This window comes from Lactuca serriola, chromosome 8 (genome assembly GCF_051521515.1).
Source record: "Lactuca serriola cultivar US96UC23 chromosome 8, Lser_US96UC23_V15, whole genome shotgun sequence".
In the NCBI taxonomy this organism is placed as follows: domain Eukaryota; kingdom Viridiplantae; phylum Streptophyta; class Magnoliopsida; order Asterales; family Asteraceae; genus Lactuca; species Lactuca serriola.
This window is the reverse complement of record NC_136415.1, coordinates 247,363,065-247,388,290: the sequence shown is the minus strand read 5'-3', so window position 1 is coordinate 247,388,290 and position 25,226 is coordinate 247,363,065. Positions and strand designations below refer to the sequence as shown.

At 30.5% G+C, this 25,226-nt stretch overlaps 1 protein-coding gene and 1 long non-coding RNA gene across 2 annotated transcripts; both read right to left on the bottom strand.

Moving 5' to 3' along the window:
- Positions 1–347: 347 nt before the first annotated feature.
- On the bottom strand, positions 348–2,245 carry LOC145068002 (uncharacterized). The gene is made up of 6 exons (XM_079015009.1): positions 2,162–2,245; positions 1,983–2,073; positions 1,649–1,896; positions 1,233–1,562; positions 1,054–1,152; positions 348–908 (listed from the first exon to the last, which is right to left on the bottom strand). Exons 1-6 carry the CDS (start codon positions 2,243–2,245, stop codon positions 462–464), a joined length of 1,299 nt encoding a protein of 432 aa, XP_078871135.1. The 3' UTR covers positions 348–461.
- Positions 2,246–2,364: 119 nt separating this feature from the next.
- LOC145071215 (uncharacterized) lies at positions 2,365–4,622 on the bottom strand. The gene is made up of 3 exons (XR_013690308.1): positions 4,542–4,622; positions 4,324–4,461; positions 2,365–2,511 (listed from the first exon to the last, which is right to left on the bottom strand). It is a non-coding gene; the product is annotated as an uncharacterized LOC145071215 (long non-coding RNA).
- Between the last annotated feature and the right edge of the window lie 20,604 nt (positions 4,623–25,226).

Genomic DNA, 25,226 nt, shown 5'->3' with positions numbered 1-25,226 from the left:
CTGTTAAGTCGTCGGCATAGATGTCGTCGGTATAGCCAACTCTATGGCGACGACATGTCGTCGGCACAGATTTTGTCAACGACATTTTCGACGAAAAAAAATAATGTTTTATTAAAATCCTATGCCGACGGCCTATCGTCGGGATAGCTATGGCGACGACAAGTCGTCGGGACAAGTTGAGGCTATTACGACGCCTTGTCGTCGTTAAAGGGTTTTATCAGTTAATGGTTATGGACCTATAGCGACGACTAGTCGTCGGGATAGCTACTGTTTGTTTTTTTTTAGCTTTATAGGTTTTGTACATTACCATTCCTGCATTTTTAACAAATCCAAAAAACATTGCAGCATATATCAATTGAAATACATTAACTAGGTACCATTGTTCAAATTCAAAACATCAAATTCAAGTTTAATATTACAATAAGTAGTTAACTAACATTGTTCATAATACTAAAAAAACATCAATCATCATTATCATAATCGTCTTCTCCTTCTTCTTCTTCTCCTTCTTCTCCTCCTTCTTCTCCTCCTTCTCCTTCTTCTTCCATCCTTTCGGCAAATTGTTGAGAGCTACTTGCTTGTGTGTTATAGTTGAATAGAAAGTTAGGAAATGGTGGTGGTTGGAAGTTCGGAATACAAGCCGCCAATGATGCATTATATTGTTGCAAATATTCTTGCATTTGTTGTGCATCGAATTGGGATTGAGATTGGGGTTGAGATTGAGACGATTTGGAAGTGGAAGGCCGTTCATTTGGAATTAAACCGAAGTTGGCGGTTGGTCTCCTACCCACCCCGCGAGCATGTCCACGTCTCGTCCCAAGGGCACGTTCTAAACATTCATCCTCGTTTACTTCTCCTCCTTCTCCAACCTCGTTTTGCATTTTCTCATATTCATTTTGAATTTTCTCCTAAAATAAAGAAAACAATTGACATACGTTAATTAAAACAAACAACTAAACTTAAACATTCAAAAAATAATAATATTCCTTAAACAGGAAACTATAATTAATAATAATATATTTAAACAACATATTCATTTCGTTTATCACTTACCCAGTCTTCTTCTGCTCGACTTGTACACCAACCCGAACCTTCTTTGTAGCGCATTTGTCTCCAACCCTCAATATGTTGCAGCTTGATTCCCATTTGTTCCTATAATAAGTGAAAAAACAATAAATGTATTTGTACAAATGTTAATAACAATTTTAAATAATACTAATGTATTTTATTACCTCTAAATAACGTCGTTGAGCATACGGTCTACATCCGTGAGCACTTGTGTGTGGAAGTTTCGACCTAGTAACTTTATTTTTTTCCGACGTGCGTCTGTATTCCTCGGTCAAAAACAACAAATCAATCATATCGTTCCAAGCTTTGGCGGTCCAATCATCCGGTGGACGTCTTCTTGCCCTTTCCACATTACGATATCCACCAACTCTATCAAAATGTTTTTTCATCTGATACTTGCGCTCTCGATAAGCTCTTTGCATATCTGCTTGGATACCCGCTCGAAGGGGTTCCCACAAGTTTGTGCCCCGATACCTATCAATATCAAAATAAGTCTGCAAAAGGAAAAACATATTTGATTAGTAAAAAAATATTTAATAAGTGTAAAATTCAATACATATAAAATGTATTATATATTTACCTCTAGCTCGGGATATAAATCAACTTTGTACTTGGCAGGAACACGACGCCAAGTATGATAATGCAACGGTACCTTTGATCCCACCAGATTTGAGATCAGTCTGACAAACAGTTGCCCGTTGTCCCCTATAACTCGATACGTCTGCCCGGAGATATCAATTAGCAATTCCAAAGGCTTACACTTGTTTTTTTCATACTCATTGTACAAATTTAAGTTTCTCCCTTTGCCACGCACATTCACATTCTTCGCTTGCAATATATTTACATATACAATTGGAAATTTAGAAATTTAAAACATTAATATATCTAATAATTAAAATTTTCATATAACTTACAAGATTGGCAATCTGATGGTACACCGCGTGCATTCCCGTGTGGAGGTCTATCCCCACTGTCTCCTCCGTGTCCCCTCGCGACTTCTGTCATCTGTTTAACAAATATTATAAACATTCAGAATATATAATAAAACTAGAAATAAGCAACATTTCAAAATTTAACAAATATTATAAGCAACCAGGAGATATAATAACAATAACATACCATCAATCAGATTCATCACTAGAACAATATACATGTACAACATCATCATCACTGTCATAGTTTTCATTATTTATTTCTTCATCTGAAGAGTACGTATCATCATCGTCATTTTCATCGTTAATGAAATCGTCATCGTTTATATTAGGATCAACATTCCTCCTAGCAACCACTGTCGATACATATTCACACACCTTACGCACGGACAATGCACTTTGTCTTCAGAGTCAACATGTTTCCTAGCAATCTCCATAAAGTTTTTAAGACCTTCCAAGAATTTTGGGGACGTTCGGTGTTCCCGAATCCAACTCTTATTGATCGTCATTACTGTTTAATTATAAAAAATTAGATTGTATACATAGTTACAATAAATGTACTTTTATTAGTTTAAATACTTATATATTTTGTTTACTCTCAATAAACATACTTTTATTAGTTTAAATATTTTTATATTTTCTTTTTATGTTGCTATTAGTAACGTTTGTTGATGTGTGATCAAAACAAAATTTATAATATAAAATATGTTTATTATATAAAAAAACTTTATATGTTGACTTTTCTGTTTTGGAAAAAAAATCAAATTTTTACTTATTTTTTGTTATTTCAGCCTAAAACCGGTTACCAACGGTTAAACTAGGTGTATTCCACAAAAATCCTACATTTTATAGATTCATGTTTTTCATTATTTATAAATATTTAACTAGGAGTACTAAACTTAAATTGGGTTACCATGAGGGTTAAGATATAACATGTTGTTAAAGATAAATTTTAGAGTTATGAATTTGTTTATGAATTTGTTTATGAATTTTGGGTCGGTTGAGGCTATTGAATATCTTTTACCATATTGGATTCAATCATGAATATCTTTTTGTGAGTGTTTTTTATATATTCACTATAGAATAAATTAATATGATTTATATTGGAATAATATTCATTATTCGAGTACGTTTGATGTATATACTATATTATGTTTTTTACAAATTAATATTTGATGATATTGTTAAATTGTGTTATTAGTTGGTATTTACACAAGAATTTATGGATGAAAATCATAAAGACTATATTTGTATAAACTATACCATTAAATTGGATTTCGAGTTTGTTTTGTGGTTAATTTTTTATGGTTATTAAAGAATAAAAGTGAATTGTAAAAATAAGTAAGGTTGAAGGACTAAACTGATAAGAAAGCAATTTTAATTAAGGGCGATATACATAAATTTCAGATTTCTCTTTATATGTATACTAGGTTTAAACCCGTGGAATCCACGGTTGAAAAACAAAAACATTAATCATATTTTGAAATCGTAATAATTAATCAAATATTTGCAAATTGTTCAACAGGTTACAATAACACGCCCTTTCACATTATATAGCAATATAGCAAAGTACTTTCTTGCACACAGTCACATACATACATATATACACAACAACAAACACAAGATCTGTTGATGGGTTGCCATAAAAATAAAACCTTTAAATAGACAAACCATTAAGAAATATAATAGTAGTAAAGTAAGATGGAAAACAATGACGATTATGCCCCTAAACAAAAAATAACAATTATGGACCTATTAAAAAAATGACGATTATGCCCCTGGAATGTTACCATATAATTGAATTAAAAAGAATACTTGGCCTATGGAGCAAAACATGTCACAATGACGAAAATTTCAAAAACAATAAAACTTTCACACGTATTATAGCAGTGTACTTTGAAAGTATATTGCTATGATTGGACGTTCATGTAACAGGAACTTTAACAGGAAACCTTGTTGATAGTCAGAGTTTATTCTTGTTTTAGTATTTATAAATTGACCATTATGCAAATTTATAAATTGCAAACCAAACAAAAAAAAATTGAATAAAAACTCTATAGCAACCATCAAACAACTCGAACATATAACAAACAATACAGTTAGAAAAAAACAACAAACAACAACACAATCACGTATATATACAACACAATCACTCACACACACACACACACACACACACACATATATATATATATATATATATATATATATATATATATATATATATATATATATATATATATATATATACACAAACAAACAACAAACAATTTCAACACAATTCAACTTCAATTTCAAAAAAAATTAGAAAAAAAAAACTAACCTTTTGGAATTAAACCGATGTTCTGCTTTTTTTGCTAGTCAAAGAAGCAAGGTGGTGGCTGGTGGTGATTTCCGACGGCAACACTAGGTGGTGGAAGGTGAGGCAGTCAATAGATAGGTGGAGCTTCACCACCGGTTGCTACACACAAAAAAACCCCAAATTAGGGGTAAAAATCAATATCAAACAACAATAACAAACAAATTAAGGGTAGAAATGACCTTGGATTCGACAAATCGCCGGAAATTGAAGCTGGGAACTCGATTTCGTCGCTTGGGAGGAGAAAGTGCAGAAAACAATCGACGTATTACTTAATCTTGGAATATAAATATAAATGTAAATTAAAAAACCTGTCCCGACGACTTGTCGTCGGCATAGGATGTCCAAAAACTACGTCGTTCTCCTTTTTCTGGCACTTGGAATAAAAATAAATAGAAAGTCATTTTTTTGCTACCTATACCGACGACACGTTGTCGGTATATATTTTCATATTACCGCCAATATTTTCGTCGTTCCCGCCGGACCTATGGCGACGACTTGTCGTCTGCACAGATATTGCGGTCAAAGAAAGTTGGTCAAACGTTCCAAAAGCTATGGCGACAACTTGTCGTCGGCATAGGTAGACCTGTAGCGACGACTATCAGCGACGACTATCGGCGTCGGGATAGGTGTCGTCGTCGTAGCTTGGTATTCTTGTAGTGCATTTAGTCCTTATAACCGGCTATACTTCAGGTTAGCCGGTAAAATGACTTAATAAGGTAATATATTTCTCACTTTGTACACATTTAGTCCTTAATATTTTTTTTGTTGCAAAATAAGTCATTTTTGTTTTTGTACTCATTTAGTACTTGTGAATGATTTCTATAGGTTTTTCTCATGACATCTTACGTGGGATAACCATATGGTGGTGGGATAGGTTGAGGTGGTCCTATTATATGTTTTAGGCCAGGATACCTGGTGCGGGCCGGGTGTAAGCCGTAGGCACGGAGGCTTGAGATGAGCGGTTGGGTTAAGGCGACATGCCAACAAACCTTGGATATTCCAGTCCGATGACTGGTTGGACATGTTGCATGTTGGCATTCCAATCTGATGACTGATTAGGCCAAGGTATTCCAATCTGATGAGTGTGAGTCTGTTATTCATGATAATACGTTTGTTGTATCAGGTATTTTAGGAAAAAGTCACTAAATTTTGTGCTTAACCAGTTGTTTATGTTTTCAGGTTCTATCGTGTTGATCATGGAAGGCGAATGCATGACTGTACACACTCATCAATAGTATTGAGGATTCCGTGTTTCTTATATTACTCTGATTATGTATTTTGGAATAAGCGTTCTTTCTTAATAATGAATTTATAATTAGGGACTTTTGCCTTACTTAAAAAGGAACATTTTTTATTGTGAAAATGAGACTTTACACATAAACATCAATAGCCATACACACTCCATCAATGATTGTCCCACGTTCATAAGTACTGAAAGAGTACAAAAACAAAAATAACTTACTTTGATACAAAAAAATTATTAAGGACTAAATGTGTACAAAATATTAAGGACTAAATGCGTATAAAATGATAAATATATTACCCTACTAAGTCATTTTTCCCGGCTGACCTGGAGTAACCGGTCATAAGGATTGAATGTATACAGTTTAACAAGTTGAGGGGTAAATGTGGACGAAAAAAAAAACTCAGTGATCAAATATATACAAATCAAAAAATATGTTATATTTTTAAGTCATTATCCTTTTAAAACAAATACTTCAATTTCATGGACTATTTGGTTGACAATAAGTCATTTTGTGGGGCATGAAACAAAATATGTCTATTATGTACCGTTTAAGCATGAACGAATTGAACTTGAACTTTTTTGTATATTGATTTACTAGTTGTGAAACCCGTATATTATACGGATTAATTAAAACATAATGTTAAACAGGAGCGATTAGATGAAAAGTTTATTTTGAATTTGAAATATGAAATAAATGAAAATTATGAGAAAAAAAAACGTGCAAAAAATTAATTAATTAAAATTAAGGCAATAAATTTCTAAATATATCAAATTGTATTTCAATCTTTACAATGAATTCATGGTTTATTAGGTTTGTATATTAATATTTATTTTATTATCTTAATTAATCTGTTAGTTCCAACTTAAATGAATAATTTATTTTAAAATCATATATTGTTACATTTTGTTATCATTTTCAATATTTTGCTACTTGTTCATATTTTGTAAATTATTTGGCCTACCCTAAAACAAAATTTTGGCTACGTCACTAAAGAAGTTTAGAGATAATTCATGGATTGCTAATAAGAAATATGGTATAAGGGTTCTGAGTATAAGTTTTGGATTGCATTACATGAAGTTCCACGTGAAGATATTACATTTTGCTGACTTCAAGATTAAATCACAAAAGTCAAGTTGGAAACCTTAGCCGTATATGCTAAAATTAAAATTTTGTGAAGTTGGTTCATAACTGAATTACCAATGACCAGTATGGTGTTGTAAATTTTTCCTTGTCACTGGATAAAATGTTAGCCATATATGGATTACCATTCTTTTTTTTTTTTTAATTTTAATCATACATAAATTACTATTAAGATTGAAAATTAATTCACTATTAAAATTAATTCAACAGATTGAAATGGATTCATCAAATCTTACGATACAAAATGAAGAACTTTGTTTAGCTAACTTCAAATTTGAATCATGCAATGAATTACTAAGGAGTTTTATTACAGTAAAGGATATGTTGTATCAATTCGAGATTCAATTAAAGACAAGTTTTGTCAAGTTGCAATGTAACCGAGGTGGTTCCTATCAAGATAGATTATAAGAAAAATGTAAAAAGGAAATAGATTGTAGGTGTAAAGGAAATTGATGGTGCTTTGTTACTTGATGCAAAAAAAACTTAACTCAACCATGAACCGTCTCCTTATATCTTTAGGCATTCATCATTCCTTGAGTATGTAGTGATTTGAATGTTTCATCCATATTCAAACTAATCGCAAAAATAATCGTTATCAACTAATCCGTAAATATAAGCTTAAAAAATTGATATGGAATGAGAAACATGTTATTGAATTAACTATGTACAACATAAATTGAAAAAGAATGGAAACAATGATCGACACCATAATAAACATAAACAATTAAAAACTAATGAGTTTATTTATATTTTTAAATATATATATATATATATATATATATATAGAGAGAGAGAGAGAGAGAGAGAGAGAGATGGAGCGTCGGATCAAAATTAACTTCTTAAGGGCATGATCGTCTTCTTACCAATCTCATTTAACTTTTTGTATTATTAGAAGTATTAATAAAAACTCTCAAATTAACATTATAAATCAATTTTTTTATAAAAGTAACAATTTTCGTTTTTTTTTAATTGCAGATTTTTTAAATTTTTTAAAAAAGTTGAAAAAAAACTTTTTTTTTCAAAAACTGCATTTTTTAAAAAACAATAAATTTTATAAACTTAGTAAATTAAAAAAAAAAAAAAAAAAAAAAAAAAAAAAAAAAAAACTGGAATATTTAAAAAAAAAAACTATAACTTTTTTAACCAAAAAAATCAACCTTTAGGAGCATATAAGCATATTCTTTCAAGTGAATGTTTAAAAAAAAACTATAACTTTTTTAACTAAAAATAATCAACCTTTTAGGAGCATATAAACATATTTTTTCAAGTGAATGTATACATATTTCTTATACTATAATATTCATAAGTAAATCACAAAAAATCTCAGTTTTATTAATTAATCTATAAACATAATAGTACAAGTATTTTATTCGATACAAAATAAAATATAAAAAAATGCTACAAATTTCAAAGCGTTTCATGTCTTCGTGTCAATATTTTCATATTTTCTTCAATTTATCATTTTTCATCTCTTCAATATTCATCACAATTTCTTCCAAATCTACAAGAAAATTAAAAAGAAATTGATTTATGCAAAAACACTCACAAAACTACATATGTAATTTTCATGTGATTAACATATGAATCACATGTGATTCACATATGAATTACATCCGATTCACATATGAATCACATTTACATATGACATCATATGTAAATCACATGCGATTCACATATGAATCACATGTGAATCACATATGATCACATGTGAATCATATGTGAATTATATTTATATGTAAATCGCTAAAAGGAAACAAATTAAAATAAATCTTATGCCTACACAAAATGAATAATTAAGATTATTCATGTGTGAATCACAAGTGATTCACGTGTGAATCATATGTGATTCACGTGTGAATCATATGTGATTCACGTGTGAATCATATGTGATTCACGTGTGAATCACAAATGACACATGTGAATCACAAGTGATTCATGTGTGAATAACAATTGCAGTGCAATCATGCATTAATCTTAACGGTTTTAAACTTGCAATATGTGCAGCATCAAGATAAGCTCGCCTTTGTAAGTCTATGAAATATGATGGAATCCCAATCACACAGATTGAAACAGGGGTTTCAAGGTTTTTCTCTGCCATTTGCTTGAAATTTGCAAATAGCATTCCCAAAATCTGCATAGGTCTATAAGTGTGTTTCTCATTCAAGTATTGTAAGTGAACCAAAACACCACCATCAGAGTCTTCACTCATTTCTCTCATTAGCAACACAAGATCATTATGACTTCATTGCAGTTGGAGACTATCTTGAATGGAAGCTTTTTATTTAGACCATTTACCCCTGATCATGAAGATAGGTTTGACTTTGACCCACTGGATGTCACCAAGACATGGCTTGAAGATATTTTGCCATTGCAGCCTATGGAGGAGATGGTGTTGATCATGAATATTGATAACTTTTTTTTTCTGAGAATGAACAGATGGAAACTCTACTGAGGCAACACGGTCATGTCAGGGAGCTATCAGTACCTAAAGTCCCAATTTTGGTGAGAAGAATTGTGAGAAGCAAGCAGTACATCAGATCCATGAACACAATCCATTTATAGTCTAGAACTTATCATAAACCCTAATACTAGAAAAGTAACTTGTTCTGCGGTCAAATTCATCAATCTCCCAAGTTGATCTCTATATGGAAATATGGAACTGACAACAAAATTATCCATCATATCCTTTTGATATTTAGTAGAACTCGACCTAGGTAAACGAATTCAAGAAAGGTTCTCAAATTAATCCCAATTCAAAAGGTAACCTAATGCACATTTTCAATTTTACAACTCTTTTCTAGGAAAACCTTAGCACTAACTACTCCAACAAAATTGAATAATTACATGAACGATCGATGACCAAAAACATTGTAATTGCCGACATATGTGATCCAGATAAAGGAATAAAGGACTGAACTACAAGGAGGAAGAAAATTGGATACATGATCACCGTTGTTGCCATCAAGATAATATGTTTCGGTGGTGGTGAGGGAATAAGGTAAGAGAGAGTGTCCATGGGTTTCTCAATTACTATCGCCGATTGAAGCACCTATATTCCTCAAATGTCCAACTTCAGGACTTTTTGCTTGGATCGAAGCACCTCCTCTTCTTTACCATCCAATTCCACCATAACTGCAACCAAATCAGTGTTGATTAAGGTCGATCGTCAATCATTAATGTATGCGTCCACTTTGATGCTCACTGTAGCGGTAGGTTTTGGCAGAAATCGGCGGCAGAGCGATTGTGTAAGGAGAGATTCAACGGAAGGAGGCAGACGATGAAGTGAAAGAGAGAGAGAGAGAGAGAGAGAGAGAGCTTCGACTTTCACCTTCCTCGATTCAATGAATAAGTGAGATGGTAGACGGAGGAGACCATTGATAAATCGGATATTGGTTCTGGATCAGGGAACGAACGCCGACGAAGCTATGAGAGAAATAGGGACGAAGATACGATCAGGGGATTTGTGAGAGAAAGAAGGCATCGATTGTTTTGGGGGGGGGGGGGGGAATGATTTTCAGTACCATAAATGCCCTTAGATTAATTTAAGAGTAAATTACATGAATGGTCCCTATGGTTTAGGGTAATTTACGTGTTTGGTCCCTAACTTATTTTTTTAACTCGGAAGGTCCCTATTTTTGTTTTTATTTCGCGCTTGGTCCCTGTCTTACCTAAAAAAACTATTTTGCCCTTGATTTTTTAATTTATTTAAATAAAAACAGACCCCCACACCTTACCTTACCTACGTTACCATTTTTTCCTATTTAAATAGTAGTTTTTTTAGGTAAAACATGGACCAAACGCGTAATAAAAACAAATAGTAGGGACCATGTCTGTAACAAAAACAAACAATAGGTACTTTCCGAGTTAAACAAATAAGTTAGGGACCAAACGCGCAAATTACCCCAAACCATAGGGACCATTCGTGTAATTTTCCCTTAATTTAAGTATCATACCCCCGTGTTTAATTTTTTTCAAATATTTACAATAATGTCACAAAACATCTCAACCTTCTATTATTTTAATCTAACGGCCCTCGTTTGGTTCTCGGGTTCTCGGGAAAATATGAGTTCTCAAATGATCCTTGCTCTCTCTCTCTCTCTCTCTCTATATATATATATATATATATATATATATATATATATATATATATATATATATATATATATATATATATATATATATTGGGAAATGATCAAATGAGAACACCAAAAAGGTTGAGACCGCGAGAACACTTCTGGACCAATCATATTATAAGGGTATATTAGTCATTGTGTATTTTGTTTTAAATTAAAACAAATTAAATTCAAATCTTAATTTCCTAAAATTTAGCGATAATGATTATCTACCTAAAATAAAATATGAACTGATTTTTTTATTTCTTTTATTAATGGATGATAAAGATAATTTATATTAGTTTTTTTTTGTCAAATAAAAATTCCTTTTTTTCTTATTTATTATTCATCAAAATATTTTCAATGATATATGATTAAAACATTTGTAATTATAAAAATATATATTTGTAATCCTAAATAATAAATCATAATTTAGAGATAACATTTATAAATGAATAAAAATAAACTACTAATCATACATGAATATGCTAACAAATAAAAAAAATCAACACATTAAAAATTATATTCATAAAATAAAATTTTCAAAGATTGAGTTTATACAATTATATATTTATATTCGTAAAAGAATATATCAAGACTAGTTTCATACATTTATACATAATTATATTCAACAATGATTAAACCGCTTATTATTCATTTTTTTTTTGCAAAATTCATCCCTATATCAGCCATTCTCTTGAATTGGTCACCACCCATTCCTTCTCTTTGAATCAAATGGCTTGCGAGCTTGTGTAACGAGCAGGAGCAGACACGATATTTAAAAAATTCTAGCATTCCTTCTTCTTTGATTAATATCTACAAAAATGACAATAACATGTAAAGACAATAAAACGACCAACATAATATTAAAATGAATGATTAGTAGAAAAACATACGTTGTTATAATCATAAATGATTATTACAGCGTCTTTTAATCATATGTACAGCCATGTTTATAATCATAAGTGATTATAACGAACACAATTGACGATGACATGTTTGCTATCATCAAAATTGAGAAAAATAGAATGTGGTTGAATGATTAAAGCATATGGGAAGGTAGATAATTAGTGTATCAAAAAGTATCAACAAAGTGACAGTAACAAGAAAACTCGACCGAGAGGGCTTACCCTCTTCTAGTTATGATTATTAAAAATTTTATACCCCAAAACATAAAGTCACCAAAGTAAATGTCCACCCGTTTGTTAGAAACATCACAAAAAGGAAGATGTTAATATAACCAATGGCTTGTGTATTAAGTATTAACTATGAAACATAAAGGGTTTGTGACTTGTAACAACTTACTGATTGTAAAAGAAAAGTACTTCGGGTCCAACAATTATCAGATTAGCAAGAAGAACTGCTCATGACACGAAATGCAATTAAATTTGTAAACAAGCAGCCAAACAGGATGGATTGATTTCAAAGAGGTCTTCCAAGTTTCATCTTCATACAAGATCCCAATTGGAGAATGAACACAAAATTCAAGCTAATTCCCATGGAGTTCATAATTGTTTTAAGTTGTGATAATTACACCAAATTTGATACAACCATGTTTATAATCATAAGTGATTATAACGAACACAACTGACTATGTTGATTGAAATTATTCACCACTGTAGTGAAGGATATCATATTGCTAGAATTTGACTTACGAACACAATAGAAGGAAGAATCAAAACTTACCAATTGTTGATTTATAGCTTCAATTTCATACGAAATCCTGTCAAAATTTCCCCCACTTCTTGCATCGCCAATCACGCACTCCCCCTTCATGATTGCAATTACCAATCGTGATTTTTGCTGTCATTCTTCAAGCCCTGAATCGGGATTACAAGTCCTGGGGCTTACGAGAAATCAAGGCGGTCTCTTGGCCTTCGATGGAATTGGCGATGGTGGAAGTCAAAGGGGCAGAGAGTGTGAAGGCTTACCAACGACGACGACAATAGGGCGACAGTAAGGGAAGAAAGGCTCGCATCGAAGGTGTGTTGTCCGATATTCAGGATATTGTGTCCAATTGCGATCGTCTCCGGGGTTCGAAGAGGTTGAAGAGACAGAGGGAAGAGGGGAAGGAAGGGCGTCGATTCTCCGACGACCATTGTGGCTTAATCGTCGTCATCAGCAGTGCATAAATGGGGGAAGGAGCAAACAACAAAAAATCAACATTTGGGGTGAAATCAGGAAGCATCATCGTTCAATGTTGATGGTTCATCTGTCGACCAAGGGAAAAGGAAAACAGAAGTAGTTGGGATCGGCTGTGTGATGAAGGTGTCGATTGTATGTTGTATGAAATTAGGTCAAAAGAACAGAGTGGCAGGGAGTAATTATAGGAGTTTACAAAATTAGGGTAATGTTTATTTACCTTAATACCCTTTATAATTTTCTTTAATTTGAAATTTAAATTTTAAATATATTAATAATTATAAAAATAACAATTAATTATAGCCATACATCTTAAAAATTAGATGGTCTAGATCTGTTCTCGTGTTCTCAACCTTTTAGGTGTTCTCATTTGATCCTACTCCTATATATATATATATATATATATATATATATATATATATATATATATATATATGAAGGATCATTTGAGAACTCAAAGTTTCCCGAGAACCCGAGAACTAAAGGTGGAACGTTGGATCAAAAAAAGGAAGGGTCGAGATGCAAGGTGGAGTTTTTGAAAATAAGCAGACAAAAAAATGAGGGGTATCTTAGTTAATTTAGTCAGGGCTATTATAGGAATAAAAGTATAATTAAATGATTAATTAAATCTAATATCTGATAAAATACATTTTCATCTCTCTCTCTCTCTCTCTCTCTCTCTTTCCTCCCCGTTTTCCTCTCTCTCAAAGCTACGATCCATCCTCTGACGACTCACCTCCATCAAATTGCCTCTAATACTTCTTCTGATTCCATGCTTTCGATTCTGAAAGTGCTTCTACTCACACGAATCTAAAATCCCCCAACGATCGAAGTTTCATTGTTGCTGAACTCCTTGATCTCACGTTCTTCATAGAAAAAACTCCACCGAAGATGCTTTGATTTTGAATCATTTATCCTCCATCAATTCATTCCCCGGAGTACACCGTAATCGCCGACTTCATCTCAGCCTCCACTGTGGATTGAAGACCTAAGCGAAGAAGATGATCCCTTGTCGATCAAAATTTAGGTATCATCTGTTTCTATAGTTGACTCCTGACATTTGTTTGACCTTTATGAATTGTTTTTGCCTAATCATTAAGTTGAACCTGTTTATTCAATATGTTTTTAAGAAGAGTTAAATCCTTGTGTTGATTGTAGGTATAAAAATAGACACCTGTGTTATTGAAAAGTATAGATATTTGTTTGCACTCAACATGTTCGATGAAATGCCTCAATGAGAAATATCACATGTTAACTTCACTTTGACTTCATCAATGATGAACCAATTCTGATTTAGTATTCTGAAGAATTTTTTTGGTTATATTTTGAGAAATGTAAGAGATATTTTTATTTGTAAAAGATTGTAGCCTTTTGAGCATATAATATAATGTCAGAAAGTAGCCGTCTTTTACAAATAAATTTTCATAATACAATTTAAAGGGATTACTGTAGCCTTTTGAGCGTCTGGTATGCTTGTATTTTCTTGGTACCCAAGGCCTAACATCTGCTCTAATGTTGTTAATGATTAGTTTTTTCTCAACCATTTTTATAAGTAATTGATGAATGTGTAGTTATTTATTCATCTCTGTAACAATTAAGAAGCAAATTGTTTAATGTATGTCAGTTTTTGTTCTTTTTTTTTTTTTTTGAATGAAAACTTTTTTTTCTTGTTTCATTTCCAGCTTTCCTTTATCAAACATGCATCGTTGGTTCTGTGGTTTTACCTACAACCAATTGTTATGCTCTTAACAATTCTAGCCACATTCATGATTTTGTATCCTCCTCAAGTAACTGCAATTTGGATTTAAATTTTGTATTACTTAGTGGCAAAAAAGTTTGTTTTCTGTAACATATTATACATAGTAGCTCGTTTTGGACACCCTATTGAGTATGATGGACTGGTAATTTCTTTTGTACATGTTGATCTTGATCTCATTCTAGTTGTTCGAATTTGGGATAGTTCTTTTGTACATATTGATCTTGATTTCATTGTATTTAGGGTACTGATTATACAATTCGGTAAGAAAAATATTGAACCAGTAGATGAGGTAAGAAAATAAATTAAAATATCAATTTTGTCAAGGGAATTTATTCAACTGTGTTGATCGGTTTGTTTTCTATAGAGGGTAGCACGTAATGTTTGTCTCTTGGTACTGGATGTTTCTGTAGTATGCTAGCATGCTTCAAGAGCTGCATTAAGTTTCTTGTTTTATTATTTTTGTCTTTATAAAAGAAAAAGTTGCATTAGGGACCCACATAATCATGTAATTTAATCTATATGTTTGCAATTTATTAATACACTATTGTTTATATAATATAACAATTAAATCGAGATAGTTATATATGAAAGTTTTATTTTGGTTATAATTGTGTAATTAATACAATTTAACAAAATTTTTATAACAAAAAAATGTTGTATAAACTTGTAAAAACCTAATAAAAATATAACAGATATATATTTCTTTTACAGAAAACAAATATACTTAGTATTATTATTATTTTTTTGGTATAAAGATGATGTAATCGGATAAAGAATAATTACTGTTTGCACAATTCTTGACAAAATATCAATTTTGTCAAGGGATTTTATGGTATTTCCCCCATGATTGTTTCAATGATAATTGTATACATGAGTGAGTGATACACTTAAATCACAAGTGAATCACATGTGAATTATGGTATATCCCCCATGATTGTTTCAATGATAATTGTATACATGAGTGAGTGATACACTTAAATCACAAGTGAATCAAATGTGAATTACATGTGATTCTCATGTAAATTACATGTAATTCACATATGAATCACATGTAATTTGCATGTAAATCACAAGTGACTCACATATGAATTACATGTGATTCACATGTGAATCACATGTAATTCACACATACATCACAAGTGAATCACATATGAATTACATGTGATTCACATGTAATTCACATATGAATTACAGGTGATTCACATGTAATTCACATATGAATCACATGTAATTCACATGTAAATAACAAGTGAATGGCATATAAATTACTGTGATTCACATGTAAATCACATGTAATTCGCACATAAATCACATGTAAATCACGAGTGAATCACATATGAATTACATGTGATTCACATATTAATCACGTGTAATTCACATGTAAATCACAAGTGAATCACATATCAATTACATGTGATTCACATGTAAATCACATGTTAATAACATATGAATTACATGTGATTCACATGTAAATCACAAGTGAATCACATATGGATTACGTCTATATGCACACATGCATTTTTGTGTGTGTTCTTCGTTAATTATTTTTTAAAATTTTATTGTCAATTTCACATTTGAATCGTAAAATATACAATCTCATGTGAAATATCACATTATATAATCACATACGAATCTTACATGATATAATCACATGTGAATATTACATGATATATTCACATGTAAATCTTATATGATATATGCATGTGCATTTTTGTGAGTGTTCTTGCATTAATCAAAAATTTTTAATTTTCTTGTAGATTTTGAAGAATTTGTGGAAAATATTGAAGAAGTGAAAAGTGATAAATTGAAGAAAATATGAAAATCTTGATATGGCGAAATGATAACATTGTGAATCTTCGTTGAAATTTTTATTTTTTATATATTATTTTGTATTGAATAAAATACTTGTACTATTATGTTTATAGATTGATTAATAAAAATGAGATTTTTTATGATTTACTTACGAATATTATAGTATAAGAAATATACATATATTCATTTAAAAAAAATAAGAATATATGTACCTAAAATGTTGATTTTTTTTGTTAAAAAAATTAGAGTTTTTTAAATATTCTTGTTTTTTTATATAAATTTACTGATTTTTAAAAATTGATTTTTTTTTAAAAAAATGCAGCTTTATTAAAAAAAATTGCAATTTTTTTAAAAAATTGCACTTTTTTTTTTGAAAAAGTTGCAATTTTTTGAAAAAAATTGCAGTATTTTAGAAAAAAAATGTAGTTTTTTTTGAAAAAATTATAGTTTTTTTTTAAATTACTGTTTTATTAAAAAATTTGCACTTTTTTTTAGATACAGTTTTCTTTTTCAAAAAAATTACAGTTTAAAAAAAAAATTCAATTTTTTTAAAAATTTATGCTTTCCAAAAAAGTTTGAAAAATCTGCAATTTAAAAAAAAAACGAAAATTATTTTTTTTTATAAAAAATCCAAAATTTTGTATTATAATGTGAATTTGAGAGCTTTTTATTAATATTTCCAATAATACAAAAAATTAACTGGGATTTGTATGATGACGATATGCCCTTAATGATTTGATTTTGATCCAACGCTTCACTTTTAGTTCTTAGGTTATCGGGAAACTTTGCCCTTAATGATTTGAATTTTTACATGTTTATTTTGTTTTTAGTTGTAAATCGTTACTTAATTTCTTATAATTTTGTGAATTTTTGGTGTTTGGTGTACATTCGACGATTTGAATTGTTTCCTATGAACTTTGTGAAATTAGTTTTGTATATGAATTTCGGAATTTTAGTCGAATTTCAACAATATGAAGCAGTTCGTACGAATGTTGGAAGAATTGGTTTGCATAACCCAAAAACAGAAGGAAGAAGACCTGTAATTAACTTGTGATTTTGTTCACAAGTACTTTTAAAAGATCTGAGTGATAGCTTTCATTTCTTTTAAAATGGGTTATCTGGTTACCAGTAGTTTATATGCCTAAAACCTCCATGTTCATGTGTATGTTTTCATAACACATATTCTGTTAACTGTTAACTTTAATCTTTCTGTACTGAATAAGTTCTTATTGTTTTCAGATAATCTTGTAAGAGGGATCATGTTATACTAACTCAAAGCCTCTAGATCTTTCATCAATCTTCAGTTTGTTTCTTTTGCCTATCATGCCAGTTGCTATTAAGGATCAACAGGATATGTATAATCACAGAACATACTTTCCCAGTGAGGTACCCCTTTAACTATTATCAGTATTTAATGTGTTTGTGTTATTCTATCATGTCTTATATAAGAACACCTTTTGCCTTTATTGTCTTCTTGAAAGATCTATAATTGTTATCGAGTTTCTGAAAGATAATGTCCTTTATTTTGCAAAGAACATGCTGGAAAATCAACTCTCAAAGCTGATAAGCAAGGTGAGCATTATTCAATATACACTTATACTTGTAAAACTGGAGTAGTTACCATGATTAGTTTATTTATTATATGCATAGCTAGTTCAATATTAGTTTTCTGTAGTTACTCCACCCAAACCCACATGCCTTAAAGAGGAGAAGCCAATAATTTGTACCAAAAATTCACAAACTAGATGTTGTTATTCCAGTAGCATCTTCTAATTTCATGATGTCATCTCCACATATGAAAACACATAAATCTCACAAAAGGGAAACAGAAAATAGATTATACTTTTGATTTTTGTTCTGATTTCTGAAACAGACTAGAAATGGTTATTGGATAGTTCTTGATGAACTTAATCTCGCCCCTTCTGATGTTCTAGAAGCATTAAATTGGTTTGTGTATTTTATACCATTCCAATTCTATCGGAATAGAATCATGAATTCAAATTCTATCGGAATGGAAACACGAATTCTAATTTTGTTGGAATGGAATATGGATATTTTCTCATTGATTATACATGTTCTACAATTTTTGGTTATTGGTTTTGGTGCAGTTAACAAGTGCGCATATTTTTCCAAAGGAATATAGTTTTTTATTTATCATTTGCTAATGCGTAATTGGATTCTAAACTACAGTTTGATTTGTTTTCACAGAAGTTGATGCTTGAAGAACGAACAACAAAATTAAAAGTGTTTCTTAGCAACATTATTCTTTTAAAATAAATTAGTGTATTTGTTAGATTTTAATGTTTTTTTCCCAATTTGAAAGTTTTTTAGTTTTATTCTTTAACAATAAATGTAATTCTTAACAATTGGTACATTTATTCTATAAGAATTAATGTAATTTTGTTTTAATTCTTCAATTGCTGGTTCGTGAATTTGTTATTCTACAAGAAAATTTTAAAGTCATGATCAAGAAATATGTTCAAGAAGATTTTTATTATTTTATTGTTCTAGAATATTTTTATTTTTGAACATACTCAAACATATTCTGTCAGAATGTCCGAATTAAAAACCTTATAATTAGTAAAAATCAGATTTTAAAATTAATAGAATCTATGACCCTTTAAAATATGCAAATTTCCTTTATTAAATATATATTAATTGACTAAAATACCCTTCTAGTTAAATTAGATGGTATTTTTCAATTATATTTAAATCAATAATATGTATTAATCACTTTCTTAAAATAAGTAAAATGATTGGCCCACATTTATGCATACAATAACACAATAATTACTTTGAATAGAATAACCTAAGCCTATATATATATATATATATATATATATATATATATATATATATATATATATATATATATATATATATATATGGAAATGATCAATTGAGAACACTAAAAGGGTTGACAACGTGAAAACAGTTGTGAACCAATCATTCTATAAAGGCATAAAATGAAATTTAAAATATAATTAAATATGAATAATTTATGGGCAATTAATTAATTCCTAAAATAATGAGATTTAATTTGATTAATAGATTTTTTTACCCAATTATTAGGAATGCTTATAATCTATTTTTAATTAACAAAAGCAATAAAATGATTTAAAAAACATTTTAAACATAATTTAAAGAAAAAATAATGTTTTTTATGTTTATTTTTACCAACCACATCAAAAAGATTGATGAATTAATCGTTTTATCCAAATATTTGTAATCATAAATGAATAAAACATATTTGTAATCATATATGAATTCGGCAATTATCTTGAATGAATAAATGATTCAAGCCCTTATTCTAATAAAAGAATAAGTTTATTCTTCTTTTGTCATATGTCATCTTATAAGGTCCCCTAATTAATGTCATGCTACTTGTCAACCTATTGATTTTCCATTTCAAATTTCAAATTTCAAAATTTTTATTCTAATTACATTAAATTAATAACATTAGAATAAATATTAAAATAACCTTAATACAAATTGGAAGGTCATGTATTTATTTAAATCAACGATTATAATTTTATATAACTAAAAAAATATCTCTTAATTAACAATTTAATTAAAATAATTGATTAATAATTTTGATTATTTTACTATGAAAATTTAATTAGTTTTAAAACCGTGGTTCCTACAGGTTATAAACTAGTTATATTAATAAATGAATAAAACACAACTTATAGATTAAAAATTGTCATACAACTATAATAATGAATGAATAAAACACATTAAATATATACCTACATTGTACATCTATTCTTAAATAATAATGACAAATATATATTGTAATATTTATCTATTTTCTAATAATCACAAATGAATAAAACACAAAAAATATTAGAATACAAATAGTTAACTATTATTCTATAATTATAAATGAATAAGGCAAGATCTTTTTCATTTTGTAGTGTTTGGTTGTATATTAGCACTCCAAAATTGCATTGTAAAAGCATTTGATTTTTTCTGCACATCATTAAATAAAAAGATAAATACAAATAACATTTATCTTAATAAAAAAGATACAGAAAAACTCAAATAACTTCATGTCATAAATGAATAGGCATGAACAAATTATAAAGTATATATGAATCATATAATTGTAATTATATTCATACATGAATATATATCATTAATCATAACTGAATACACAAAGCACATTAAATAAGATATATTGCGAATATAAGACCAAAGTTAGTTGAAAATTTAGAGAACTAACTAAGAGAGTTGGACACACCAACAATTTACTTCTAAACTTACAAACATTGGTAGATAAAATAACTTGAGTGAGGAAACATTATTAATTCAAGACATTTAGTTCACAAAAAAAAACATTTTGTTTCTAGGAACAACCGAAGAATTGATATGACTAGAGATGAAAAATAGTAAGAAATTATGTCGTTCAAAGAAAAGCATATCTGCAGCAAACCCATTCGGGTATAAAAATGATTCATTCTAGAAAAGACACGAACTTGATTAAAAAAGCAATAATCAATTAAAAACAACTCAAAATGAGAGGCACACATAATCCTATCAGTTAATCAACATAAGATGTATAGAGAAAAAAATGTAATGAAAAGAAACAAGCAAATACTTGGGGGGAAGAAATCACCACAATCAAAGTAACAAAATAGGTATGCTATTTTCTAGAATATATGAACCCTTTTATTTCTAGTCAAAGTAACATATTGACTTCATATCATAAATGAATAGACATGAACAAATTAAAAGTACATATAAATCCTATGATGTAATTATATTCATACAAGAATATATACCACTAATCTTAACTGAATACACCATTAATCATAAATACATACAAAGTATAAATTACACTTGGCCACTTAAATTATTAAACTTATAGAAAAAGTTTACACGATTATTTTAGTTGCGGAAAAATTCTGAATTTAAGCTTTTATATTAACAAAATTTTAAATGATGACAATTAAAGAGGATCATATACGAGCTCAATAGGTTCTAAAAAAAATAAGAACCAAACGCTTATTATGGAAAAAGCAACCAAGTGTAAAAGCCAATTTCTTTCGAAGTTCAAAATACGCAGAAGTTGGCCAAGAAACATGAAACATAAATTCATTGATAAGGAAACAAAAATAAAAGTTTATAGTTACCACATTGGTTGCGGGTCAAAGGAATTTTATTTTGGTTCTTGTTCCACTATTAGCAAGCAATCTTTGAAATCTTTGGTGGTGGATTGGCGGCTGAACCAGAAACAATATCCGACCCAGAAACACCGGCTAAACCAGAAACGCATTAAGGTGGCGACTTGCAATGCTCCGATTAGGAATGTGACAAACGATGGTGTGATGGAGGAAGGCTGAGGGAGGAAGAGATTAGGGCTGTGACAGATGATGACGTGATGATGATGGTGCGATTAGGAAGAAATTGTGGAATACAGATGATGGAGGCGGTTTATTGATTCAACCCTAGGTGTATATATATATATATATATATATATATATATATAGAGAGAGAGAGAGAGAGAGAGAGTGGGGGCAAGTAATTTGAATGGAAATATAAGAGAGATTGAGAAATTATAGGAATGAGTTAAAGTTGTAATTACCATTATAGTCTTATAACCTTTTACAAGTTACACTTTAGTACCTATGGTTTTAGAATTTACATAAATGATACGTTTGATAATAGCCTCATATTTGAATATTTATATGGTCCAGATCGGTTCTCGCATTCTCAATCTTTTAGGTGTTTTCATTTGATCTACTCCTCTCTCTCTCTCTCTCTACATATATATATATATATATATATATATATATATATATATGGGTGAGATCCGTTGAGAACTCATAGTTTCCGGAGAAACCGAGAACTAAAGGTGGAGCGTTAGATCAAAATTAACTCATTAAGGTCATGATTACCATCTTATCAATTTCATTTAATGTTTAGTTTTTTGTGCTATTTGAAATATTAATAAAAAGATCTAAAAATTAACATAATAAATCAAATTTCGGATTTCTTTATAAAACCAATAATTTTCTAAATTAAAAAAATGCAGATTTTTAATTTTTTTGGAAAACATGATTTTTTTAAAATGATTTTTTTTTTTAAAATAGGCATTTTTTTTTCTAATTAGTAAATTAAAAAAAAATAGTAAATTTTTTAAAAAACTGGAATATTTATAAAAAAAACTATAACTTTTTAATAAAAAGTCAATATTTTAGGTGAATATATGCATATTTCTTATACTATAATATTCATAAGTAAATCATAAAAAACACATTTTTATTTACTAATCTATAAACACAAATAGTACAAACATTTTATTCGATACAAGATAAATTATAAAAAACAAAAAATGCTATAAAAGTGTTTCGTTTCTTCGTGTCAAGATTGTCGTATTTTATACAATTTATAATTTTTCATTTCTTCAATATTTTCCACAAATTCTTCCAAATCTACAAGAAGATCAAAAAAATTTAGTTAATGAAAGAACACTCACAAAATGCATATGTATATATCATATAAGATTCACATGTGATATTCACTTGTGATTAACATGTGAATCACATGTAATTCATATGTGATTCATGTGTGATTATATAATGTGATATTCACTTGTGATTTAAATGTGATTCGTATTGTAACATCCCAAAATTCAGAACCAAAAATTTCATTTTTAATTGAGTAATTATAAAAACCAGTAGTCTGAATACATCATCAGTGTCATCCCAAAACATAATAAAATCATTATGTCAATCATCAAATCATGTCATAAAAAGATAATAACAGGAGTACAATCCCCAAGGATCTCATAATGTGGAAAATGATAGTGTGATGTGTTGCGATCATGTCGACTTCTTTCCTCTAGAAGAAGATGTACCTGAAACCAAATTTGCAAACCATAAGCACGAAGCTTAGTGAGTTTCCCCATCATACCACATAACAACATACTACCAGGCATATGTGGGTGCCCGACCTACCCTCTCAGGCATATCTGGGTGCCCGACCTACCCTGTCAGACATATCCGGGTGCCCGACCTACCCTCCGGTTTATTTCAACCGGTTATGAGGTTTATTTCACCCCTACCACTACCATATAACAACATAGCAAGAACATACTGTCAGACATATCTGGGTGCCCAACCTACCCTGTCAGGCATATCTGGGTGCCCGACCTACCCTCCGGTTTATTTCAATCGGTTACGGGGTCTATTTCACCCTCTACCACTATCACATAATAACATAGCATACCAACACATAAAGCTCATTAGATACTAGCATACCCGACAATTATCATAAAGACAATAATCTCTAATATAAACACCACTAGTGGGTCAGCCTTGGTGCCTTAGACCCATTGTTACCGGGAAGGTAAATCACTTCAATCACACGAAAGTAGCTGAATAGTCCCCGACTCCGAAATCAACCCAACTCAATCCCTAAACATGAAATATCTCTTTAGTTACCAATTCATACTCATAACCCCCTTCAGGGTCAACTTGGTCAATGTCAATGTCAAAGTCAAAGTCAATGCCCATGTCAAAGTCAAAGCCAATACTCAGGTCAAATTCAAAGTCAACGCTCCGAGTTGACTCAACTAGTCGAGTTTCCCTTCAACACGGCGAGTTCCCAAAAATCACATAATCATGATATCATGATCCAACTCGTCGAGTTTCCCCCACAAATCGTTGAGTCTAACTTTTCCAATGGAGTCGAGACAACTCCAAACCAACTCGCCGAGTTCTCCAGTCTGCCAATCTACTTAATGTGTTAAGACATTTTTCTTGGATCCATGTAACAACCATAAATTTTACGCCAAATTTAAACTTTTTCAAACATAAATAAAAACCACATAGCATTGTTTAAAAAATGTTTTCAAATCATTTTCCATCAGAGTGTCCCAAAAATCATAACATAAGGATAAGGAGCGATACGGTCACGCCTTCGCCTTTCCACGATCTCCTGAAGTACCTGAAACAATAAACTGAAACTGTAAGCCCGAGCGCTTAGTGAGCTACCCCTAAAATACCAATACTACACTGACAATACCACAACAGTAATAATCAATTCAATCAACATGCATACTGGGCCATCGGCCTGACTGGACCGCCCTACCGGGCCTACAGTCTGTCTGAATCTATCCCGAGCCTTCGGCATGACTGGTCCGCCACGTTGGCCTACAGTCTCCCCGGACCGCTCATAGGGTATATTGGCCTTAAGCACAAAGCAGGACCGCCTCAACCCAACCACAAGCAAATAACCATATGCACATACTATCATATACTGGCATATACAAACATCAAACACAACTGTCTCACTGATCATCAATCATAGAAATCTTCTGTAACTAGAGTACCGACCTAGCAGGTCACTAACATACCAATCCTTATGGATCATAAGAGCATAACATACTGTCTACCTCGATTCCGAACTAATAGATCATAACCACATGCAACATACCATAACAATAACAACTAAAAGGGATGGCCTTGGTGCCGTAGACCCTATCGATATAGTGAGGATAACTCACCTCGCAAATGTCGACACGAAAGGTAAACTCCAACTCTCGGACCACTTGACACCGGGTCCACCACCTATCATCAGTACGTCATACTCATAAGTCATTAACCTTATAAGGTAACCCATAACCCGCTAGTCAACCCTTGGTCA